The sequence below is a fragment of the Myodes glareolus genome, chromosome 14 (assembly GCF_982192425.1).
Source record: "Myodes glareolus chromosome 14, mMyoGla1.1, whole genome shotgun sequence".
In the NCBI taxonomy this organism is placed as follows: domain Eukaryota; kingdom Metazoa; phylum Chordata; class Mammalia; order Rodentia; family Cricetidae; genus Myodes; species Myodes glareolus.
In genome coordinates, this window is record NC_142039.1 from 77839025 (window position 1) to 77864932 (window position 25908).

Below are 25908 nucleotides of genomic sequence, written 5' to 3' on the forward strand. Positions count from 1 at the left end.
AGGCTGCATTGCAAATGATGCTACTGTAAGCACTGTTCTGTGTACAGCTCATCAACTTTTGTAGTTAATAAGTATAGGGTATGTTCTTAAGGCAAACTGCAATTATGAGGGTAGGAAAAATACTGGGTGCCCAGATGGAGTCTGTACCCAGGATTGTCATCCTCTAATATACAAAATTCAAAGGGAGACATCACAGTTGGACTTAGTATTTTGAGCCTTGACTTTGTATTTGAAAGCAGAAAAATTAAATTGTCAGGTGAGCTACAGTAGCAAAGGTATTTGAAGGGAAGCAAGAAAGAGAAGGCGCTCCTGTGCTTGAGAGTGGGGCAAAGAGCTCACTTCAGTTAAACTTTTGTTTTCTGCTTTCTCTTTACAAACACAGTCACGTATTTTGTTTCTTACAGGTCATAAGTGACCTAGGTGAAACATTACACAGAACCTATAAATTGGTTCATCTCTTGGGAGTGGGGCAAGTATAAACCTTTCGAAAAGTTTACCAATAATACTCTTATCTGTAACAAGCTATAAGTATTGGTCATAGGGAAAAATGAAATCATAAAAAAATTTAAGCTGTTGATAAGAGTGGTGGTATCCAGGGTTAAAAAAGAAAAGTAGAACCTCCAAGCACCGCTTTGAAGAACAAACTGTAGCTTTTTTCCAAATAGAGAACAAATTCTGTTCACGTGAGTTCAGTAGAGAACAGAGGATAGAGGTAATAAGTACCGATCAGTCTTGAGAACGTTGCTGTGAAGGAAGGGACTGGTAGCCAAAGATGTACACTGGAGAAAACCTGTTATGTTTTGTTTCAGTTTGATTTTATTTTGTTTTATTTTTAACCCTGGGAAATGTGCTATTGATAAAAGTGGCTTGTTACAAAGAAAAAAGTGGTGTGTGTTGATTCTAGATTGTCAAGAGATGGATGGGAGCCACTGAGTATAATCAAATATCATTTTGAAGAACAGAAACAGTTAATCTGTGGTCAGAGGTATTAAGGCAGGTGTGTGGAAATAAATATAGATCCAGTTATGATAGAAACCTACATAAAAGTCCTCTACTTATTTCAGTTTTCCAGTGCGTTTCTCATGCCTTTAGCACAGAGAAGCTGAGGAAAATGGAGTAGGAAAAAGAGGTGAAAGGAGCCCCAGAAGACCGTTCAGAGAAGGATGCTACCCATTTGCTTTGCGTGTTAGCTCTTTAATTTATTGTTGGGATCCTGATTTTATTGCTCTCTCTCTTAAAGAGTTACTTTTCTTTTCTTCAATGTCTTTAAGAAGAGAAATGAAAAATAACCATTCCCTTCAGTGGGTTATCTTTTTTGTTGTTGTAGTTGTTCTGACAAAAAGCTAATTGAGCAAAGGGTATTTTTTGAGGATGTTTTGTTCACGTTTAGCAAACCAGTCAGTTGTATCAATCGCTTTTATCATCAAAATCAAAGAGGGACTGTTGATACTGTGTATTTCATGTTGGAGTTCTTACTAAAACATGGATGCTTTCCTTCTGTTTTTAGATGTTCTTAATAGTTGCCCCTCTTTCTGTCCTCTACAACTGGAAGGATGAATTGGATACCTGGGGATATTTCCGAGTCACTGTTTTACATGGTAGCAAAAAAGATAATGAACTGATTCGTTTAAAGCAAAGAAAATGTGAAATCGCTCTAACAACCTATGAAACACTGCGCTTGTGTCTGGAGGAACTTAACAGGTAAAACCATAAGAGTGATGCTATCATTGTGCTGCTAACATTGGTCATTTGCATCCTTTGTTTTTTTTTAACCAAAATGGACTATTGAGATATAGCTATATATTGGAATTAACTTAATGAGGTTCAGTTTATATACCATAATCAATACTGATTTTTAAATGTAGTTAGCTTCCATTTCCACAGGTTCTACATCTAGGAACTCTCAGCCAACTGTAGATTAAAACATTTGCTAGAAAAATGTGTCTGTAACAAACGAATGGTTTCTTTAAACAACTCAGTATAATATTTTTACATACCATTTACATTGTGGAGGGTATTACATATTATCTAGAGATTATTTAAAGAACAAAGGATGATATATGTAGGTTATACACAGATGCTATGTCATCTTATGTAAGAGATTTGAACATTCATCTATTTTTGTAGCACAGATTCTAGTTGTTCTTAATAAAAACCTAGAGTCAGATGGTAGGGATGGAAGCCGAAGGGCAGAGAAGCAGTGTAGCCAGACACTAGAGAGACCTTTACCTCTACCAGTGCTCAGACCACAGGGCAGTCCTGTCTCCGTGAATCCTCAGACTGCCTTATATTCCTCTCTCTTCCCATCTCCACCTCCCTGGTGCTGAGATTAAAGGTGTGAGCCACCACTGCTTGGCTGTTTCTCTTTGAGACTCAGGTCAATCTAGTGTAGCCCAAGGTGGCTTTGAACTCAGAGATCCATCTGCCTCTGTCTATCTCCCAAGTGCTGGGATTAAAAGTGTGTACTACTACTGGCTTTTATAGCTAGCTAGTAGCTTAGGTCTGCATGCTGAAATTCAGACTGCTTTATTTGTTAGTTTACAAACAAAATATCACTACATATTTTGGTCCCTGAATCAATCTGCAGATACTAAGGGGCACCTTATATATTCCAGTGAATATTGATTGTTAGATTTTTCTGTATTTTGAGGTCATACATAGTTTCTACTGGGAACTATAGGGAAGGATGATCTTTCTGTATGCTGTGAATATGTGTTGCTCTCATTGGTTGATAAATAAAACTACTTTGGCCTATGACAAGGCAGAATAGAGCCAGGTGGGAAATCTAAACAGAGATATAGGAGAAGGGTAGAGTCTGGGACACACCAGCCAGTTACAAAGGAAGCAAGACATGTAAAAAAATGAGGTAATAAGCCACAAATCACTTGGCAAAGCATAGCTTTTTAAAAGAGGTTAATTTAAATGTAAGAGCTAGCTAGTAATAAGCCTGATCTATCGGCCAAGTTTTTATAAGTAATATTAAGCCTCGGAGTGGATATTTGGGAACTGGCAGGTGGGAGAGAAACCTCCAATTACATTTTTTTTATTTTTACAGCTCATTAAAAATATAAAGCTATTTTTAATTTGTTGACTATGCAAAACTATCCACAATCTGAGTGTGGCCCAGTGGCCACAGTTCACTGACACCTGGTTTTGAACAGTGAATGCTTGAGCTCAATCCTTATCCCAAGTAAGAGAGAAACATTCCAACTGTCCTCTTCTTTACAGCTAACCTTTCTTCAGTTCTCACCTTGAACACTCATCTTGATTTCTATTGACGACTGTTTCAAGCTATCCCAGAGAATTCTACTAATACAGTTAGGCTAAAAGTTTCCTCATTTGTGCCTGGCATCCTTGCCCAACATGTTTTTGAGATTCATCTAAACTATTTAGTAAATCAGTGATTATTTTTTAAATGTTGAATTGTATTCCATCTTATGTGTGTGTTCCTGCTTTTCTTACTCATCATTTGAAAATAAACTTAATTTGTTTCCTATTTTGTTGTTATTATAAGTAAAATTTCAAGGAATATATTTATGGAAGTCCTTTTTTGATATATGTTTTTATTTCTATCGCATAAATAAATGAGAGTGGAATTTTGGGTTTTAGGATAAGTGCATGTTTATGTGGAAGAAACTGCCAACCTATTGACCAGAGTGACTGTGCCATTTACTTTATGGATTGTATAAAGGTTCTGTAGCCCCATAGTTTTACCAATATTGGCTTTGTCAGTCTTCTTGCTTTTACTCATTTTAGTGAGTATATAGTACATGACATGTAATAGGAATTACATTTTTCTAATGCATGTGACCCTGAAAAGTTGATTCCGTGGTTGCCAGGTATAGTATTCTATAAATGTTATTGGTGTAGTTTTGAGTGTTCCCTGTCTTTGATGATTTTCTTTGGGCTTAGTTTATATTTTCTGAGATGAGAATTGAAATAATAGATTTATTTGTATCTCCTGAGTTCTGTAGCTTTAAGTCATATATTTTTTTAAGTTCTGTTTTTAGGGTCAAATAAATTTTCAAATTTTTACTTTTTCCTGATAGATTAATTTTTAAGTCTCTCATTTTTATATTTCTTATCCTGTTTTATCTAATACTAACATAACTGCCAACAGTCTTCTTATATCTACTGCATATTGTAGTTTTATTGCAACATTTTCTTTATTTTGCAGTTACTTCCTTTACAAGTAGAATTGTAAACAGCACTTTTTGTCTGTCTGCCTGTTCCCAAATACTCAGCAGCCACTTCCCAAATTACCACACAAAGGCTTATATTAATTAAAAACGCTTGACCAGCAGCTCAGACTTATTACTAACTAGTTCTTACAACTTAACCTGTTTATATTAATCTGTGTACTGTCCTGAGGCTCAAGGCCTTTACCTCTACCTCATTTTGTAAGTCTGACTTTTCCATCTGTCTGACAACTCTCTGTCCTTCTTCCCATAATTCTTAGTTTGACTTTCCTGCCTAACTTTATCCTGCCTTGCTGTAGGGCAATCAGCTTGATTATTAACCAATGAGAGTAATGCAGATTCGCAGCATACAGAAGGATTATCCCACAGCATAGAATATAGTTGAACTTTGATTTTGATTTCTTTTTAAATGTCCATTCTGACAATTTTTGCCTTTGTGGGGTACTTAGACTATTCATGTTGGTAAAGTTGGATTTTACAGGCTTTGGATATGATTTCACCCCATGCTGTTTGTATTTTACTATTTTATGGATTTTGGCAGAAGATACTGATCTTGGTAATGGAGAAGTTATTAAGTCATTTTTTCAGGCTCACGCAGTTTAGTCAGTGATGGACATGAGGTTTTAACATTGATCATCTGTTTTAACTCCAGACCTCAGGGTTCTAGCCAGCATGTTCAAAATATGTTATGCAGTTAAATAAGTGTAATAAATTCACTATCATAACAAGTCACATTTTAATTAGTATTTACCTGTTTCTTTAGAGTGTTTTCCTTGACATAGATTTCATATTTAACTTCTGTGCTTCCGTGTTTATTGCATTTTAACATATAATTGGTTATTTTATGTGACATAAGTATTAAGAATTCCAAGAATTATATAACTGTAAGTTGTAGATTTATAAAAGTAGGGAAATGAGGGCATTGCTTTTGTTGTTGTTATTGTTACTTGTAATAGTTCAAATGTCTTCATTTTTATATATTGTAAATGTTTTATGTTTAATCTGAGTACTATTTTGTGAGTGTGGTATGCTGTAAATTTATAATAAATAATTCACAGAGTAGACAAATGTATGATATATTGTGTTTGAATAATATTTAATTATTACTATTATATATTTTATGAAATGTTGGGAAATTTATTTATGTCTAGAGTCAAATAAGACTTATAGGACAAACTGCATTTCTTTGCACACTCCCTCCTAACCTGTATCTTCAGCTGTTATGACACTAGTCAGTCAGTCTGTCTGTCTCTGTCTCTCCATTTTAACAAATAAAACTTGCCTGAAGATCAGAATGCAGAGCTAAACCACTGGAGGCCAGGAAGTGGTAGCACACACCTTTAATCCCAGTACTGGGGCGGAGGCAGTGGGGTCTCTGTTAGTTCAAGGACATCCTGGGCCACACAAGATTGAATCTGTCTAAAATAGAAACAGAGCCCACACAAAGGTGATCCTAGCACTTGGGATCTCATGCCTTTAATGCCAGCACTAAGGAGGTAGAGACAGGAGTGATATGGCTGGACAGAGAGAGGAATATGAGGTGGGAGGAGACAGGAGCTCAATGCAGTCTGAGGTTTGGTGGAGACAGATGGCGTCTGGAGATGCAGTCTGAGTATTGGTGGAGGTAAAAGAACTCTTTAGTGATTGGCCTCTCTGCTTCTCTGCTCTTCAGACTCTGGGTTTTTATTACTAAGACCAGCTAGAATTGATGCTGCGCTCCCCCACCCTCGCTCCCTCTCCTCATCCTCCCCCCACCCTCGCTCCTTCTCCTCATCCTCACCCCACCCTCGCTCCTTCTCCTCATCCTCACCCCACCCTCGCTCCCTCTCCTCATCCTCACCCCCACCCTCGCTCCCTCTCCTCATCCTCACCCCCACCCTCGCTCCCTCTCCTCATCCTCCCCCCACCCTCGCTCCCTCTCCTCATCCTCACCCCACCCTCGCTCCCTCTCCTCATCCTCACCCCCACCCTCGCTCCCTCTCCTCATTCTCACCCCCACCCTCGCTCCCTCTCCTCATCCTCACCCCCACCCCACCCTCGCTCCCTCTCCTCATCCTCATCCTCCCCCCCACCCTCGCTCCCTCTCCTCATCCTCACCCCCACCCTCGCTCCCTCTCCTCATCCTCACCCCCACCCTCGCTCCCTCTCCTCATCCTCACCCCCACCCTCGCTCCCTCTCCTCATCCTCACCCCCACCCTCGCTCCCTCTCCTCATCCTCACCCCCACCCTCGCTCCCTCTCCTCATCCTCACCCCCACCCTCGCTCCCTCTCCTCATCCTCACCCCCACCCTCGCTCCCTCTCCTCATCCTCACCCCCACCCTCGCTCCCTCTCCTCATCCTCACCCCACCCTCGCTCCCTCTCCTCATCCTCACCCCCACCCTCGCTCCCTCTCCTCATCCTCTCCCCCACCCTCGCTCCCTCTCCTCATCCTCACCCCCACCCTCGCTCCCTCTCCTCATCCTCATCCTCACCCCCACCCTCGCTCCCTCTCCTCATCCTCCCCCCCACCCTTGCTCCCTCTCCTCATCCTCACCCCACCCTCGCTCCCTCTCCTCATCCTCACCCCCACCCTCGCTCCCTCTCCTCATCCTCACCCCCACCCTCGCTCCCTCTCCTCATCCTCACCCCCACCCTCTTTCTTCTCTTTGGTTTGATTTTGAGGTAGTTACACCTAACCCAGGCTGGCCAGACTTTTCTGTGTACCTCAGGCTGTCCTTGAATTTTTGATTCTCCTGTCTCTACTTTCTGAGTACTGGGATTAGAAACATGTATCAGCATGTCTGACTTTTATAACCACATCTCTAACAATGTAGTTATGCTACAATTTTTAATGATTTTTCTGTGTCAACTGTCAAATTCTTAGGGGAAATTAAGATTTTGCCAAACTTAGTGCCTTTTATATCCTTACATGAGAATAACTTTCAAGTCTGTATTGTAGAGTGGGGATTGTTATTTATGAGGTCCAAACAATTTCCTGAGTCATCCGGTACCCCCCAGCTCCTAGTTCTTTTAAGAACTACATATATGCTCCTGGCCTTGTTGTGCTGCTGACCTATAGACTTACTTCTCTGCTTCTGTAGGTCATCTTGTCTGTCTTTCCATTTCTTCCTTTCTGTGTTCTTGAGAGGTTCTATCTTTTTGTACCTTTACCTTAATAAATCTGTAGAAAAACTGGACAAATGTGTATGAGTGTACATCTGCCCAACAGTTATAGCCAACAGATCTTCTTGTGCATATCTGTGTATGCTTGTGTGTGCTCTTGCATATATGTAAGCATGTGTGTGTTTTATGCATTATGCACACATGCATATACTCTTTCTCTAAGTATCCTTGTGAATCACTTCAGTAGATTTCACATAGCATGACAACTTGAGTCCTAAATATTTTAATGTTGTTCTCTCCAGTTTTGTGTTCTTTGTTGCTGTTGGTTATTTTTACTCTGTGGAGCCCACAGAAGTGGACCCATTCCACCACGTCTAAAGAGGAGAGATTCAGACCCTTTCTTGCTCCGTCAAGGTTCTGTGACAGGAGGTTTGACCAAAGTGTGGCTACTGACAGGATGTATGACCTAGGGTGTGGTTACTTTATGTTTCGGCTATTCATAAGCTAATTACTTCATTCTTTATGTCTTGGTAAAGAAGCCTTTTGCCTTCCCCCTCCTTTCTGGATTGGGGTATGTGAAGGCTATGAGAAACACAAGGCTTGTCTCAGTATTTACTGAGTGCCCTCCTGATTCTGTGTTGTCTCTTGTCTATTTCTTTCTTAATTCACGTGCTTCCCCCACCCCCAAGCACAAACAAATATGTCATGTAGGACCTGACATTAATCTTTTGGGAGCCCACCACCAAGCTCCCAAATAAATACATGGAGGTTTATTCTTACTTATGAATGCCTGCCCAGCCTTAGCTTGGCTTGTTTCTAGCCAGCTTTTCTTAACTTAAAATACCCCATCTACTTTTTGCCTCTGGGATTTTACCTTTTTTTTATTCTTTATAACTCTCTTTCCTTCTTACTCTGTGGCTAGTTGTGTGACTGGCCCCTGGTGTCATCTTCTTCTACCTTTCTGCTCTTCATCTTCTCTGTTCTTTTCATTGTATTTATTCTCATTGCCTAGCAGCTGCACCTGTCCCTCTTCTGCCTAGCTGTTGGTTGTTCAGCTCTTTATTAGGCCAATCAGATGTTTTAGGCAGGCACAGTAACACGGCTTTAGAGGGGTAAGCAAATGCAATGTGAAAGAATGTACATCTTTGCATTATTAACAAAAGCAGCAGAAACAAATTAACACAGTTAAAATACCATAATACTTTATACTTCATTATCTTTGTCTTATGGGTAGGTAACTTGGTAAAGTGTTTGCTATGTAGCATGAGGACCTGAGTTTAATTTCCTAGAACCCACTGGGCGTGGTGGCACACACTTGTAGCTGTGGAGATAGGTGGATATCTGGAGTTCACTGGCTAGCTAGCCTAGCCTTATTGGCCAGTTCCAGACCACTGAGAGATCCTGTCTCAAAAAAAAGCAAGGTAGACAGCATCTAAGGAATAATACCTGAGGTTGACCTCTGTTTTTCACATGCATACATACATTCACAAAAGAAAGCAATAAAAAATTAAAAGACGAGGGGGAAACAAATGTCCTTAAGATATTTTCAGTAGCTAATTTCTGTAAGACAGAATTCACTAAAGGTTTGGGTGGTGGCTTTGGTTACTAAGTCTTATATTCACCTGATATAGAATGATTCCCTTTATCATTTTTATCCTAGTAAATTTAGCCTAGCCTAAAGCTTTGTTAGATGCTTTTAACATTGTTGGCAAGGATGCTTCATGAAATGAAAGCTTCATGAAAGCTGTGGACTTCATATTTGTCACTTTGGGATATGCCGTGATGTTCATAGTTAATGACACTCAGTTTACCTATAGGATAGGGAAATCATCCATACCATAGTACCTTTGAAATACGGTTTTCCCTTTATCATAGCAAATCTTTGAAGTGTAACTCCTGCACTACAGGACAGTATGTGCACCAGAAATTAGACTGGAAATTTAAACACATACACACATAGACAGAGACACGGGGACATGGGTCATTCTTGAAACAAGAGTGTAACATGAGGGCCGGCTTGTTGGGGTTTCTGTCCCGCCCAGTACCCTACAGCCGGCAAACCCCAAAGAAAAATCACACACAAGACTCCATAAGATTAAAAACTGATTGGCCCATTAGCTCAGGTTTCTTGTTAACTCTTAGAGCTTATATTAACCCATTATTCTCATCTATGTTAGCCATATGGCTTGGTACCTTTTTCAGCTGTCAGCTTACATGTTGCCTCTTCGGTGGTCTGGGCAGGAATGGCGGAGGGAGCTTCCTGCTTCCCAGAATACTCCCAGTCTCTTTGCTCCACCCCTTCTTCCTGTCTGGCTTACCCGCCTATACTGCCTGCCTGGCCAATCAGCGTTTTATTAAAATGTGATTGACAGAATACAGACAATTCTCCCACACCACAAGAGTGCCAACTTTATTGTGTTCCAGGGCAGCTTATATAGGGATCCTTAACTGATAGTCATGCCCCAGCCAAACCCACCAGAAACCACTCCCCTGCCATCAGGATCTCCTGAGGGTCTCCCGCTCCGAGCAGCTGCAAACACAGGAAAACAAGTTGTTTATTCCAGCAGACAAGTGGGGGGAGGGGTCACAGGAAATTCAGGGCCTGGGAGTCCACGGTCCCCAACATTTAAGTATTTGATTATGTCTATTTTTGAAAATGTTTTGGCGTGTAAAATTTATCCTTACTTAAACCTATGTATCTTATTGGGTTTTATAGCATAATGTGTTTTTCTAGTTTGTCATTTCTTTTATCTTATTAGTAGTATTCTTCTCTAAAGAAAGGTCTCCTTGATTAGGAATTAGATACAGTTTTAACTTAAATCATGGTCAGTGAATGCCTGATTGTATTGGAGTGAAAAGTTAAACTAGTGAATAAGTATACAGATCATGGCAGTTTGTTCTCCTCCTCTGCCTGCTGAGTTATAGACTTGCTTATTTGCAGTCTGTGTGTTGTTAAGTAGTTCAGGTTATTTGCCCATACTTTGGTTAGGCTGTTGAGTTGTAGCATATAGTCCATGTACAGATTTTCATCTGGTTATAGTTTGCACACGTTTTCTCTCAGTCTGATTCATTTTCTTAATGATGTCTTCAGAAGGGCAAAGGTTTGTAACTTTGACAACATCCAATTTATCACAAAAACTTCTGGGAAGTTTGTGTCTGGCTTAGAATCAGGAAGATTGGTCTGTTCCATAAATTTTATTATTTTTTCCTCATATTTAGATTTATAATCTATCTTAAGTTAGTTTTTGTCTATGATTTTTTTTCTGTTTAATTCCTAGATGTTTATTTATTCAGTATTTTTGGTAGGCAGAGACTGCTGTTTGGTTTCCCGACTTCTCAGACCCGAATAATCAAATAGAAACTATATTAATTACAAAACTGTGTTTGGCCAATAGCTTATGCATATTTCTAGCCAACTCTTACATCTTAAATTAACCCATTTCTATCAATCTGTGAATCACCACAAGGGTATGACTTTCCTGTAAGGTTCTTTGGCAACAACGTGATGGCTTCCTGACTCTACCTACTTTCTCTATCTCTGTTCTGATTTCCTGCCTGACTTTACTGAATCATTGGCTGAAACACTTCTTTAATAATCAATGGTAATAAAACATTTATGGCATATAGAGGAGAATCCCACATCATTTTTACCCAATTATAATTGGGACTTTTTTTTTTTTTTTGAGTCAAGGTTTCTCTGTATAGCTCTGGCTGTTCTGGAACTCACTCTGTAGACCACGCTGGCCTTGAAGTCAGAGATCCACCTGCCTCCTGAGTGCTGGAATTAAAGGAGTGTGCCACCACTGACTGGCATAAGTTCTTCATGCTCCAATATTCTAATTAGGCTGGTCTGGGCGTTTAACCTAGCTTTGGCTCCTCAGTATTTGTGCTGTGTCCCCCACTGTCTCCCACTGACCCACAGCACTTGTTCTTTTTAATAGATTGACACTGCAACTGCTCATCTCCACGCAGTGATATCTTGTTTGTAATCTAGCAAGTAAAGCTGGACTGAAGATCAGAGTGTAGAGCTAAGCTACTAGTTAGTCATAGAGGCCAGGTAGTGGTGGCACACACCTTTAATCCCAGCGCCAGTGGAGACAGAAGGTGATATGACTGGGCAGAGAGAGGAATATAAGGCAGGAAGAGACAGGAGCTCAGATGTAGTCTGAAGATTTGTAGAGACAGGATCACCCTTTTGGTTCGAACATTGGTAGAACCAACTCTCTAGTGGTTGGCTGCTCTGCTTCTCTGATCTTCCAGCATTAATCCCTATATCTGACTCCAAGTTTTTATTGTTAAGAACAGTTAGAATTTGTGTTGCATCTCTAGTAGGGTCACAGCATTAACTTTTTTAGTAAATAGTGTTCATTATGAGTTTCAAAACATACTGCTGTCTATATCAATGCTTTTCAAATTTAACATAAAGTTTGTTTCTTTTATGTGTCTGTTTCTGGTTTGTTACTTAAAGGAGAAATAGTCATTTAACTTTTATTCCAGCATTATCAAACATGATCTCTAAACCTGCTTTAGTATCATTTGTATTTTATTGGAGTCTACAAAAATCATGGGTTTTTTTTTCCCTCATATTTTTCCTACATTTATCAGTAACATTCTGTGATCTAGAGTCACTTAGCCAAATGAGAACCAGTAGAATTATCTAAGGATAAAGATGTTAGGGAGAAAAAAAAGGTATCTAAATTCTATTAGACTAAATAAGGACATTTTCAGTTCCCCATTCTTCCCTTTTTTTTCTTGTAGTTTGGAATGGTCAGCTATTATTGTAGATGAAGCTCACAGAATCAAGAATCCAAAAGCACGAATTACAGAAGTCATGAAGGCTGTGAAGTGCAAGGTCCGCATTGGCCTGACTGGTACTGTCCTCCAGAACAACATGAAGGAGCTGTGGTGTGTTATGGACTGGTGAGTGAAATGCCTAGATACTTTCTGTTTAGGTGTCAGCTGTAGGCTGCCTTGTTTTCTGATTACTAGTCCTTAAATCACAGCCTCTCCCCCAGAAAACTGGCTACTTAATTGTTTACAGAAATGTCCAGCCCAAACATATTTCAGTCTAGGAAGTTGTGTGAGAAGTCTTAGCATGTTCCTGTTGGTTCCCAGAGTAAAGAAATGCTGGATTACTAGTCCCTTCACCTTCAGTTAGAGACCATCACAGGGAAGGGATGCTGTACCCCTGGCTCTTGTTTATGTTGTCATTAGCAAGTAAGCCACTGAGTAGATTCCTTACCAGCAAAGGAATTGAATGCTTTTCTTTTTAGATAACTTAGTAACTTTGTTACATTTTTCTTACTTCCTTTATAAAGGGCTGTGCCGGGACTTTTAGGCAGCAGGAGCCACTTCAAGAAGCAGTTTTCTGACCCAGTGGAACATGGCCAGAGACACACAGCAACCAAAAGAGAGCTTGCTACTGGCCGAAAAGCTATGCACAGGCTTGCAAAAAAGATGTCTGGCTGTTTTCTCAGGCGCACCAAGACGCTTATCAAGGGTCAGCTACCTAAGAAAGAAGACCGGGTGAGAACTGTATTTGTTTGTATTATTAATTACTCGTCACAGTTTTTTTTTTTCCTGGAAAGCATTTCTTTTTAGGATTTCTTTTGTTACATGTGGGATTTCAGAAAACATCAACTGAGCTCACTTTTATTTCTTTCCTGGTTTTACTGACCTGTTTGCCATTAGGCCTACAATTAGTACATGTGTTAGTTAGCTTTCTGTTGCCATGATATATTCTGGACATAAGTCACTGTAAAAGGAGGAAAGATCTATTTTGGTTTCATAGGTTTCAGTCCATGCATGGCTCTTTGTACCTGTGGCCTGTGGGAGAACATGGTGGAGCAAGCTCCACCTCACAGTGACAAGAAGGAGAAAGAGACAGGAAGGGGACAGGAGCCCAATACCCACTTTAAGGACACAGTCTCAGTGACCTAAGTTTCTTCTGAAGGCTCCACATGTCAGAGGCCACTGAGCTGGGCTTTGGCTTATGGGTCTATGGTGGACCTTTGGTTTCCAAGCCATGACAGTGTGTGTCTAATGCATATCTTAAGTCAGGTGTAGAGAGGCATTCCTTTAATCCCAGCACCAAAACTCAGGCAGGTGAATTTCTGAGTTCAGGCCAATCTGGAGTACATGGTGAGTTCCAGGCCAGTGAGGTCTACTCAGTGAAACCCTTTCTCAAAAATTAAAACAAAAAACCAGACCAAATGCTCATGTCCTATCAAGGCTTTTGATTCAATTCTAAGGAAGTAGGGAGAGCGTCCCTTTGTAACAGATTTTCCTTCACACATAGTACTATTCAGTGTGTTCTGTGGCATCTTAATTCTCGTTGTAGGACTAAAATGGTTTGGTGCTGTTTTTCCTGGCTGGCTTCATGTGCAATACTGTTTGTGGTTATGCTACTGACCTAATTATTCACTTGTAAGAAAATAACATTGTTTAGAAACTTGGAGTTGTCTAGGATTTTATATTTTTCATTGATTATTTAACCTTGTGATTCTTAACTCCAGCAGTAGAATAAAGATTCTGTAAATCTAGAGGTGATGATATCAAATGCATTCTAATCTTAGGATACCTTGTAAAGATAGATTTGAAAATAAAGGCTGGTACTGATATGGTGGTTGAGAAAATTGTTGATGTGTGTCTTGATATTTACTAAAGCAAATATTATGTTAGAGTACTTTGTGAACCTCTGCTTTCTAAAATGTTGCATGCAGGGATGCATGTGTGTATGAGAGAGAGAGGAAGAGAGAGAAAGAGAGAGAGGGAGAGGGAGATATGTATTAATAGGAATAATGCAAACAGAATACATCAAGAGAGAACTGTGCCTAGAGATTTAGAACTTGGGCTCTGGCTCTCCCAGTTAAAGGTTTTTTTCAGTTGAGCATCTTATTGAGATTCTCAGACCAGTTTGTTTTTTAAGGAGCCAATGATGATAGGCAGGCTTCACATGGTTGCTCTGAAATGCATAACACATATGAAACACTTAGTAACTGTTAATGTTGAATACTAATATAAAATATTCTTTATATTGTAATCATTGATTGCCATATTCTATGTCCGCCTGCTATTCTTAAGTACTTTTATAATCAAGACTGAGAATCAAGGAGTAATTATATTCTGTAGATATATTTTTAAAATTCTAACATTGTTTTTAAACACATTCTTGTATTTGCTGAATGTATATTTTTTGTAATGCTGTCCCATTGAGCATATAAATGCTTAAAAGTGGGTGGCTGTTCCTTTTTATTCATATTCTTTATGGCCTGTTTTGGATACATTTGATTTTATGACACTGGTTTCACACATACTTAGAAGAATTTTATAATTTCTGGTGCTTCCAGAAGTAGGAGGGAAATTGTGATTCTTATAACTTGTTGTCATTGTTTTGTTATAATATTTTGTTCTGTCCTTGAATTCAGACATACAATAGCAACTTTATTTTGGTTTTGCATATATTTATTTAATTCTTTTCTTTACTAATTTTAGGAATTTATAGCAAGATACTGAATACAAGTAATTAAAGTAACGTGAAATTTTTAATGTTTTTACAATTTTCCAAGTATTTTAGTAGCATTTGTTATTTATACTATTATTCTAAAGTCTTTGTTTTACTTTATCATAATTTCTTTGCATGATGGACTAATATATACTCTAAGGAGACCTGTGATATACTGAGAAATATATAAGGAAGTCACATTATTTGTTTTTCATGTTTTTTTTTTCTTTTAAGTAAAACAAGAACAAATTGTAAGGATTATTTCAAAGTGAGGTGATGGTCTGTGCACTATCAAATGAGGTGAGGAGCATGAGTCAAAGAGATGGGAGAGTAATGGTCATAAAGACATAAGCACAGGTAACTAGTGTAGGTGGTTGTGGTGTGACCGTCATTAAATCTATAAAGACATAAGCACAGGTAACCAGTGTAGGTGGTTATGGTGTGACCGTCATTAAATCTATAAAGACATAAGCACAGGTAACTAGTGTAGGTGACTGTGGTGTGACCATCACTAAGTCTAGTGGGCGTTGTGATGACTCCTCTCATTGCCATAGAAATCCTCATAACTGTCCTCTCCTTGTTCTGCAGATGGTGTATTGTTCTTTGACAGAGTTCCAGAAAGCTGTCTACCAAACAGTGTTAGACACAGAAGATGTAGCTTTGATCCTCCAGTCCTCTCAGCCTTGTACCTGTGGCAGTGGCCGGAAAAGGAGAAACTGCTGTCACAAGGCAAGCATTCCCCTTACCTTCACTGTTTCGTTCTTGTGTCAGTGAGACCACTGTTCTTCTGTTGTTTAACTTTAGAAGCTATGTTTTTAGAAAGTTATCAAGGGGCCAGGGAGATGACTTGGTGAGAAGTGCTGGCAACACCAGCCTGACAAGCTGAGTTCTGATTCCCACGACCCACGCAGACAGCACGCACAGCAGGCTGTGTGATCTCAGCACTCCTGGCAGGATGGCGTTGTGGGTAGGCAGGAAAATCCCTTGGAGCTACAGGCCAGTAAGAGAGACTCTGGTTCAAAACAAGGTGGAAGGCAAGAACTGCATCTTAAAAGTTATCCTCTGGTGTCCACATGCCTGCTATGGCACATGCATACCACATGGGTAATCACAAATTAATCAGAAATGCTTTACAATTTCAAATCACTACACTATAAAATACAATATTCAGATACCAGTAAAACCTCATTTAGAAATTAAGCTTCAGTTTGATATCTTATTACTTATTAGGAAATAATTTACTTTCATTTTAAAATTCCATTTTCACAAATTTTTCATCTACTGCTGTTAAGTAAGAATGAATCAGTGCTTTGCTGATGAAATACAACTCCTAGCCACAGTGTCTGCATAATATAGCACTGTGTTAGTAGAACAAAATGTTTCCTTAGAGACAAAAAATTACTTGTTTTCCTATCTGCTGTTTGTTTGTTTGATTGATTAGTTGGTTGCTTAGTTTTCTGAGACAGGGTTTATCTTTGTAGCCCTGCCAGTTCTGAAACTCACTATGTAGACCAGGCTGACCTTGTACTCACAGAGATCCACCTGCCTCTTCTCCCAGGTACTGGGTTTAAAGGTGTGTGGCACCACTGCCCAGCTTTCATAAAATTTCTTCTTATGTCACATACCTGTGATGATTACAGGGATCCAGGTATTTCTCTAGATTGCTTTTTATTCCATCTAGTTGGTTTTGCTCTTTTCAGCCATTTCTGTTTTTGTAATACCTCATATTTTTTTTTAAAAAAAGCTTTTTAGCTTTATTATCAGATTTGGGGGTTACACCCTGTTCCCCAAGTCAAATCTGGCCTCTCATCATAATTCAGTTAAAAGAGGAAAGCAAAGGAGATTTATTAAGCACAGCTACATTGGAAAAAGGGACAAAGATTCATCAAAGTCCTCAAGTCTATATTCCCATTCCAGAAGTGAGATCAGCATTTAAGTAGAGGGCCAAGGATGTGCACATCCAGTGCTGCCAGTCAAGACGCTGTCCCGCCCACCACTGACCCATCAGTGTCTGGGCTTCAGTCTGAAACGTGGTTTTGCAAGTTGTTAGAACTGTGTAAAATATTTCAGGAAGTCAGGTTCCCTCCATGGCTAGTGTTTTTTCAACCTCCCAGTGTGAGTTTCTTGGGGAACTCCTGGTTTCTTGGGTTCCATTGTTTCAGTGGTTTGATAGTCTATAACTGGAGGTGTCTCTTTCACCTGCCAGTTCCCAAGTAACCACTCTGAGGCTTAATATTAATTACAAAAATGTTTGGCCCATTAGCTCAGGCTTGTTATTAACTTATTATTAACTTAAATTGACCCATTTCTATTATTCTATATTTTGCCACAAAGGTCATGGCTTGTTACCTCACGTCTTGCTTCTCTAGAGACTATTGGCATCTCCCTGACTCCACCTTCTTTTTACCCCTCATGTCTGCTTGGATTTCCTGCCTAGCTCTATTTTTCCTTTCTGTTGGCCAAATGAGCTTCTTTATTAACCAGTGGTAATAGAACATATTCACAACATACAGAAGGGCATCCTACATCAATAGTCCAATTGAAAGACAAATGCCTCTTAAGAGTATCTTCAGTTCTGCTGGGCTAGGCGTAAGTAGAGAGTAAAGTATTCTTTAGAACATGGTGACTACATCATAGTGCTGTTACCAGGACCCTCCTAATGGCAGCCTTTCTGTCACTGTTCCATTCCAGAATGGAGGCTCCTCTTTATTAAATAAGCATTGTTATCTTATCTAGGTCCCTGCTTCACAGATATTCTTCCAAGAAGTTGCCTTCACTGTCTTAGATAATTAGACAATAAGTATTAGTGTTGTGTTTTATAATTAGTTATATAGCCATGTTGTTAATGCTTTTCTTGTTTGTGCTCTCTGTTCTTTCGGTTACAGACTAACTCACAGGGTGACAAAGTGAAATCTCTGTGTCTCAGTTACCTGACTGTGCTGCAGAAAGTAGCCAACCATGTTGCTCTGCTGCAGACCACCAGCACCTCCACACATCAGGTCGGGCTGACTTTACATGTTTCTGTGTTGCTGTTGATATAAAACTGATACTGTACAGTTGTTGACACAAAAAACATAGCTCTCATCTTAAAGGAAGTAAAGGATACTTTATTCTGGAGCCATTTCAGTGACCAGAGCCTAGGAAGAGGGATTTAGATTATCTCAAATTCAATATTTTTACATGGAAGTGATTTTATGAAGTTTTATAGTTTACTGAAGAAAGAAAGCCACAAATTGAGGCAAGTTTTATACTAGTGGGTACATCAGAGAGATGGGTACAACAAGATGGCGAAACTGTTTTTTTAAGCTCAGTATGCTGTTCTGATAACATTCTTAGCTTCTGGATTGCTAGAAACTAAGATTCCAAATTCAGGTTTTAGTATCAATACTAATAGATTTTTAAAGTAAAGTTTGTGTATCAAGGAACTTGTGCATTTAAGTTTTTAATCAGGCTGAAAAAGCTTGAGCTTAAAGTAATAGCTTTTCTATGTGCGTAATAGTGCTTGTGATTTGCTTTGGTATAATGACTTAAATAGTTAGCCAGGCAACAGTGGCACATGCCTCTAATCCCAGCGCTTGGGAGGCAGAAGCAAGCAGATCTCTGAGTTTGAGACCAGCCTGGACTAAAAAGCAAGTTGTAGACATCTAGGGTTGTACAGAGAACCCTGTCTTGAAGCACTGCCCCCCCCCAAAAAATTACTTAGTTGATAATTCAATTCCATGCAGTTGCTTGCATCGAAATATCTGCTAATGCTGTGTTTAATTATATTTATCTTATATGCTGGATAAGTATGTAAATGGAGACTGTGCTTTCGTTCCTGGCCACAGAGACCCAAATAATCACACAGCAACTATATTAATTACAACACTGCTTGGCCTATTAGCTCAGGCTTCTTATTAACTAGCTCTTACAACTTAAATTAACCCATAATTCTTACCTATGTTTAGCCACGTGACTTGGTACCTTTTCTCAGTGTAGCATTTTCATCTTGCTTCCTCTGCATCTGGGTGGTGACTGCAGACTGAGCCTTTCCTCTTCTCAGAATTCTCCTAGTCTGGTTGCTCCACCTATACTTCCTGCCTGGCCAATAAATATTTTATTAAACCAATATGAGTGATAAATCTTTACAGGTTACAAGAGCATTATCCCATAGCATAAGTAGATATATAATAATCTGTATATTAACTAATTAGGCTCTTTCCCAAGCTGTCATAAATCAGCCCTCTCCAAGGTGAGGCTTAAATAAGAGGTTTCCTTCAGTAACTGCAATTGTTTGTATCTTACTCTGAAAACAAGATTGGTAAAGAAGTCTCGCCTTCACGTAAGGATATTTTCTTGTGCTGTAGCTGGTGCTGTTTAAACTGATTTTGAAATCTATTAAGAATTTGCTACAGTAGTCTTTGATAGTATTATTTACTCTTTAGGAAATGTTTGTTTTCTTGTTTTGGAACTCTTAAGAAAGTAATGATACAGTATTCATATCCATAGTGTCAAGAATTCATCAAAACCATACATATTTAACATACAGTTAGGATTTTCTGAATTATTAACCAGACATACAGAAGGCAGATTAAATTTGGTTTTTTTCTACAAAGTTTTATTTTTTGCAGGTTTAAATATGTATTGAAATATCTTCTTTTCTCAGGAAACACTTATCAAGAGGATATGTGATCAGGTATTTTCCAGATTCCCAGATTTTGTGCAGAAAAGCAAAGATGCAGCCTTTGAAACACTTTCTGACCCTAAGTATAGTGGGAAAATGAAGGTATGTGCTCTTCCTTCAGTTTGCATTCAACCAGGAATGCTGCACAGAAAAGTTTGATTTATGCAGTGGTACAGCAAGGATACCAGCTAATAGGACAGATCCCAAACCCTGAGAAGTGAAGTGATGGAGATTGTAAGATGTGCACATAGATCTGTGCACACAATGGATTCTCAGTGGCAGTTGATTAAATTACTTCAGACTTTTCCTTACTAATCTATTGGGCTTAAGAGCACTTAAATTTATGCACATATAGCACGTATGTGCAGAGACAAGGCCTCTATATCTAAGACTAGATTTTCTGCTTCCAATTTTTATTTGCTGACCTGGATAGTAAAATTGCAAGGGAGCATTTTGTTCTGCTCAGGGAAACTGACTTATGGCCGTGTTGTTCTTGGTACTGCATTGCTAAAGGGGTGTGGAAAGGAAGCCTTAGGAAGACCTAAGGAAGCTTAGGCTTCTGAACATTACCTGTCATCGTAGTGTGGACTGCCTCCTGCAAAAAGCCAAGTTTGCTTGACCCCTCAATAGCTATCAAAAATCCCTCATTTATGGGCTCACGGATTTTTATAGAACAATTCCCAGCCTTACACTACAATTAAGAAGATGGTAAGATATTTATTTCTTTTGGCAAAAGGAATAAAAAGGAAGTAATTCAAATAAGTCAGTTAGTGTCTTATCTAGAAGTGCTTTTAGCTGTTATTCTAGATAAGCTCAATGTGGTTTAGTTTCTTAGAACCTAGAATTTTAGTCAAACAAAATAGGTGAAAATAGAAGTAGTTAAGAAGATTACATTAAAAGTTTATTTTAAAAACTAAATTAATTTGTATTCATGAGAATATTATGATTTATTCAAAGAAATAAATTATAACAATCTTTTTTATCTATTTTATTTATTTTAAAATCTCAAAATATAAGAGCCAGATTCATTTTAGTGTTTTATTTTTAGAAATTATAGTGTGTAGTTAAGATAATGATTAGATTTCATTTTTATTTTTATTTTGGTTATTGAAGGCTGGATAGGCATCTTGGTTTCTATGCAGAACAGTTGATTTGCAACTTCTGACTGATTGCTAATCAAACAGATCTTTACAGTAATAAGCTGGAGGTATATACCGTAGGGCTGTTTGTTTCTTATCATGTAATTAGCAGCATTACCTTTGACATACTGTTTGGTGATTTATAGCCTATAGGCTTATCATAGAATTATTGCTGTGAGGTTAATAACTTCAATTTTGAATTCAGACATGGTGAATTCTTTTTCTATCCCTTGGAGAAATACCACAGTTTCACTTACTAAGAGAGTTAGAAAGTCTAGAGAGCCCAGCTCAGTGTTTTGTGACCGAGAGGCACCTCGTTCATCTTTCTAGATCAGTCTGACTAATTCCAGAAACTTATACCAAAAATGTATTTGCTTTGAATACTCTCAAATTCATAGGTAGATTGTCTGTTTTATGGAGGCTAAGTAACGATCTGTATTATTAAAGTGTCAACATATATTCATGGTACTGCCATTTTTGAATTTTTGGTAAAAACCCTTAATTTATGGTTATTCATCTAGTGAGTTGTTTTTTTTTAATTAGCCTAATGAAGACCTGCAATCAGGAAAAAGAAAATTCTCTTCTCATTACTTATTTCTGCTTTTACTTTTAAATACTGCAAATGACAACAGATCAGAAGCCATCCATGTCCAGTGACATGGGTAAATTTCTGTTCAGAATATTTCCGGTTGAATACATTAGCATCTTCCAAGGGAATAAAAAGGCAAGCCGCAGACCAGAATGTCTTTACAAGATAATGAAGACTTGGTATCCAAAATATGCAGAGAATTCTTAAAACTCAGTAGTAGAAAATAGGTAATCTAACTCTTTTGAGCTAGATTTTTATGGGCAGACGATCTGAACAGATAATTTAGTACGAAAAGAAGGTCAGATGGCGAGCAAGCTCAAGGGAAGGTGCTGCCCACTGCTGTATAACTGCAAAAATAAGGTGAGGAGACCAGTGCATGCCTGTTCTGGCAGCAAAGTCCAGGCCACTGGAGTACCAGGTGCTGCTGGCCCTCTCCCATCACAGGTGAAGTTACAGGGTGAGTTGGTCTCTCTGGAAAATAGTTTGGTGACTTTTGGCAAAGCTTTTACTTTTGGTAATGGTAAATGCATAGCATTTAAAATGTGTTTGAGATTTAAAATATGAGAATGAAATATTCATACCTTATTACCTATTAGTCACATTTCTTGTTATTTATCTGAGAGTTAGATTTAGTGAATTTTACTAAGTTTAAACTTATGCCTACACAAGAACACCACCTAAATTTATTCATAACTTTCAGAGCTTGGAAACAATCAAGATGTCCTTCAAAAGGCAAATGGATAAACTGTGGTGTAGCCATAAAATGGCATAGTTTTTAACAATAAAAATTAAGTGAGACATGGTGGTGCATGCTTTTAATCCCTTCACTCTGGCTGCAGAGGCAGAGGCAGGTGGATCTTGTTAAGTTCAAGGACAGTGTGGTCTACATAGCCAATTCCAGGCCAGGCAGAGCTACACAGTGAGACCTTGGAGAACTCTTAAATGTGCGTTGTTAATTGAAGAACCCAGTCTGGAAAAGATAAATGCTGTGTGATTCCATCTGTGTGACCTTCTGGAAATGGAAGCACTCCAGAGGTAGCAGAAAGATCAGGGGTCCTTGGGGAAGAAAGGTATGTAGGTAAAACACAGGGACTTTGAAATAGTAACACTGTTTTATATGATGTCGTCATGATATATTCATCAGAATTCAAAATTGTAAGCAAGGTGAGTGAACACTAATGCAAGCTGGACTTCCGTTCACAGTAATGAGTCAGTATTCCTAGTTGTATAGATATTCCATGAATGATAATCATATTTTAATAATATTAGCTTTACATAGACGTTAATAGGAGGTATTACGGGGATATATAACTCATCTAAAATGCTTCTTTTTATTAAAACCAGATGAGATGAAATAGGTTTTGGGAACTTTGCCTTCTTTCTGACAGCAGGATAATGAATAGCATTTGATGTGATAAATGTTATATTTGTTAACTTGGAATAAATAAAGAAGTTAGCAGAGATGACTGAGGTTAGTGTTATGTACAGCACTTTCAGGAACTCTGCAGTGCTGTCTGGATGGGAAAAGTGTGGTTGTAATTGGTACTGGTCCACTGATACCCTGTATTTCTTCCCAGGTTCTCCAGCAGCTTTTAAACCATTTTAGGAAACACAGAGATAAGGTTCTTCTCTTCTCCTTTTCCACCAAGGTGAGTTCCATCCAGTCTGTTCTTGCTTGGTGGACCGGGGGTCTCCAGGCACTAAGCACAAGGAAGTAGCAGATTACCGTTACATTCTCTTAATCCCCACAGCAAATTGTGATGAGGGCAGCAACTCAGACCTTCCCAGCACACTCATTTATGTGTAGAAATTAGATAGGGGTGCCACCATCAAAGGTAAAGTTGTATTTTCTGTTGATTTTTTTAAAATATTTAGGATATTTTAAAGTTTACAAAATGACATAAATAAATGTTTACATAAATTATTTGACCAATGATTTTTAAGACAGACTTATTAAAAAGAAAAGATAGCCTATTTCAGAATAATGGAAAGAAATAAATGGGTTAAAAGTGAGAAAGTATTTATTTTTTGGTGCTGGAAATAGAGCCTGGGCTTGGTATAGATGAGGAAATCACTCTCCCATAGGGTTACACCCAGGACCGTTTTATCTATTGCTCACTAATTAGGAGAAGGAATGGTGAGCCCAGTGGTCAGTGCTCACCAGATGTAGCCTCAGTGGTTGGACAAGACTGTGACTGAGAACTTGCTGCTTCCCCTGCTCCCCTCCAGCTGCTGGACGTGCTGCAGCAGTACTGTATGGCTTCCGGCCTTGACTACCGGAGACTTGATGGAAGCACAAAATCAGAGGAAAGACTCAAGATTGTGAAAGAGTTCAACAGTACACAAGACGTGAACATTTGTCTTGTCTCCACGATGTAAGAAAATAAAACTGGATAGTTTGATTTCTATATGGTTGGGTTTTTTTTTAACTGTTTTGGGATTAATTTTCACCAAATAGGCATATGTTGCTCTGTTTTATTTGACTTTAAGAAGCAGTAAAAGCTCTATCATTTGTAGCTGGAATAGCAGTATCTTGAATTTTACCTAATCTTATATTTACTTATCTGTTGTCTGAGGTTTCTGTCCTACCCAGTTACCACAGTTGTTAAGTCCCAAAGAAATCACACAGTGGTCTACATTAATCATAAACTGGTTGGCCCATTAGCTCAGGCTTCTTATTAACTCTTATAACTTACATTAGCTCATTATCCTTATCTGTGTTAGTCACATGGCTCAGTACCTTTTTCAGCAGCATAGTCACATCTTGCTTCTTCTGTGTCTGGACAGGACTACAGAGGGAGCTTTCCTCTTCCCAGAATTCTCCTGTCCTCATTGACCCACCTGTACTTCCTGTCTGGTTGTCCTACCTATACTTCCTGCCTGGTTACTGGCCAATCAGCGTTTATTTAAAACATAATTGACAGAATATAGACAATTGTCCCACACCACTTATCATTCTGGACCTCCCCATGGAAGAACAGGCTTTTAAGATGAGAATGAATACACCAATGTTGATTCCCAGAAATTCCTGGACAGTGTTGGTGTCCTAGGGTCAGTACCATTGGCCTCTCTGCTCAGAACTTGGCACTGTGTCCTTCTCTGCCTTGCCCCAGCTGGAGCTGCTCCTGGGATTTTATAAGGAATAGATTTGTTCCCTCACCTACTTAGTGAATCTCTAATTAGAACCTTATAAGGAAAATGTATTCTTCTGAGAAACATTTCAGCCAATAGAAACACCTAAGGAAGATATTTGAGGGCATAGTAAATAATTTGGCATTCTGTGTGAGGCTTTTTAGGCTTTTCTCACTGTTCTTGAAAATAGAGAACTGTAGGGGGAGGCCGCTTGTTTGTTCCTGGCTCCCCAGGACCAAAATAATCACAGAAATCTGTATTAATTGCAAACTGTTTGGCCAATAGATTAAGTGTATTTCTGGCTAACTCTTATATATTAAATTAACCCTTTTCTAGTAATCTGAGTATCGCCATGTCGCTGTGGCTTTCCAACAAGGCTGTGGTGCATCTGTCTCCTGCAGGCTTCTTACCGACTCCGCCTGCTTCCTCTCTACATCTCTGTTTGGATTTCCCACCTGGCCTTACTATGTTAAATCACTGGCTGGAAGCAGCGATGGCATTCACAGCATACAGAGGGGAACCCACATCAGAGAACCAGAGAACCTTTAGAGATAAAACACACATCTAGAACTCAAGCTGAGTACCTAGGTGTGGAGTCAAGCTGCTGTGGTGTAACTGGATTCTGGCAGCTGAGAATTGGGGACAAGCTTTGAACTCATTTGCTGTGGATGATATCAAACATCCCTTACCTAAGTTCTTAGATTGAAAGCAGTACTTAATGACATAAGTCCTGCCTTCCTTTCTTAAGTTCTGTAACACTGAACAGAGGTTACAGCAGTACAGAGACTTCATGACCACTTGTTTTTGAAAACAGCTGACAGCTCTGGTCTCACTGTAACTGAACAATCCCTACATACCCAATGCATTGCATTCCTAATGTCTAAAGAAAAATGTTTATTTTTAGGAATCCTATTAGAGCTTAACAAACCCACCTTATCATTTTATTTGCATTTTGTTCCCTGTGTTTTTAGTCTTTTAATTCTTTTGTAATTTTAATCACATTATTAAAATTTTTGAAATTATTTATTTTTAAAATTTATTTATTGTGGTTAGGCAAAGCTTATGCCATAGTACATATGTGGAGGTAAAAGAACACCTTTGTAGAATCAGTCCTTTCTTACTTTTATGTTTCTCAACCTTCCCAATGCTGTGACCCCTTGATACAGTTCCTCCTCATGTTGTGGCAACCCCTAACCATAAAATCTTTTTGTTGCAACTTCATAACTGTAATTTTGCTACTGTTATGAACTGTAATGTAAACATCTGTATTTTCTATTGGTCTTGGGTGATCCCTGTAAAAGGGTCGTTCTAACCAAAAGGGGTCAAGACTAACAGGTTGAAACCTCTTAGATTTTCATAAATGTTCTTTAAATTTGTTTAAAGAAGACTCATCTGCCATTTTTCTTGAAATTATTAATTTTTTTGACAATTCCATAGATGAATACTGTATTACATCATTTGTCCCATCTGGGATTGTTTTTGTTTTTTTTTTAAACAAGAAGTTTATTTAAACAACAAGATGCTTGACTTGAAGGGAAAACTATCTAGGATCATTTTGTTCAAGAGTAATTTATCCC

At 38.7% G+C, this 25908-nt stretch overlaps 1 protein-coding gene across 2 annotated transcripts in view; it reads left to right on the forward strand.

The window, feature by feature from the left end:
- Ercc6l2 (ERCC excision repair 6 like 2) overlaps positions 1–25908 on the forward strand; it is a 110502-nt gene that overhangs the window by 37868 nt on the left and 46726 nt on the right. For both annotated transcript variants that reach the window (XM_048447611.3, XM_048447610.3), the window contains 8 exons: positions 1508–1701; positions 12063–12224; positions 12623–12830; positions 15397–15537; positions 17694–17807; positions 19454–19573; positions 22777–22848; positions 23429–23574. In XM_048447611.3, coding sequence (XP_048303568.3) covers positions 1508–1701; positions 12063–12224; positions 12623–12830; positions 15397–15537; positions 17694–17807; positions 19454–19573; positions 22777–22848; positions 23429–23574 — 1157 coding nt within the window. The remainder of the gene's footprint in view (positions 1–1507; positions 1702–12062; positions 12225–12622; positions 12831–15396; positions 15538–17693; positions 17808–19453; positions 19574–22776; positions 22849–23428; positions 23575–25908) is intronic.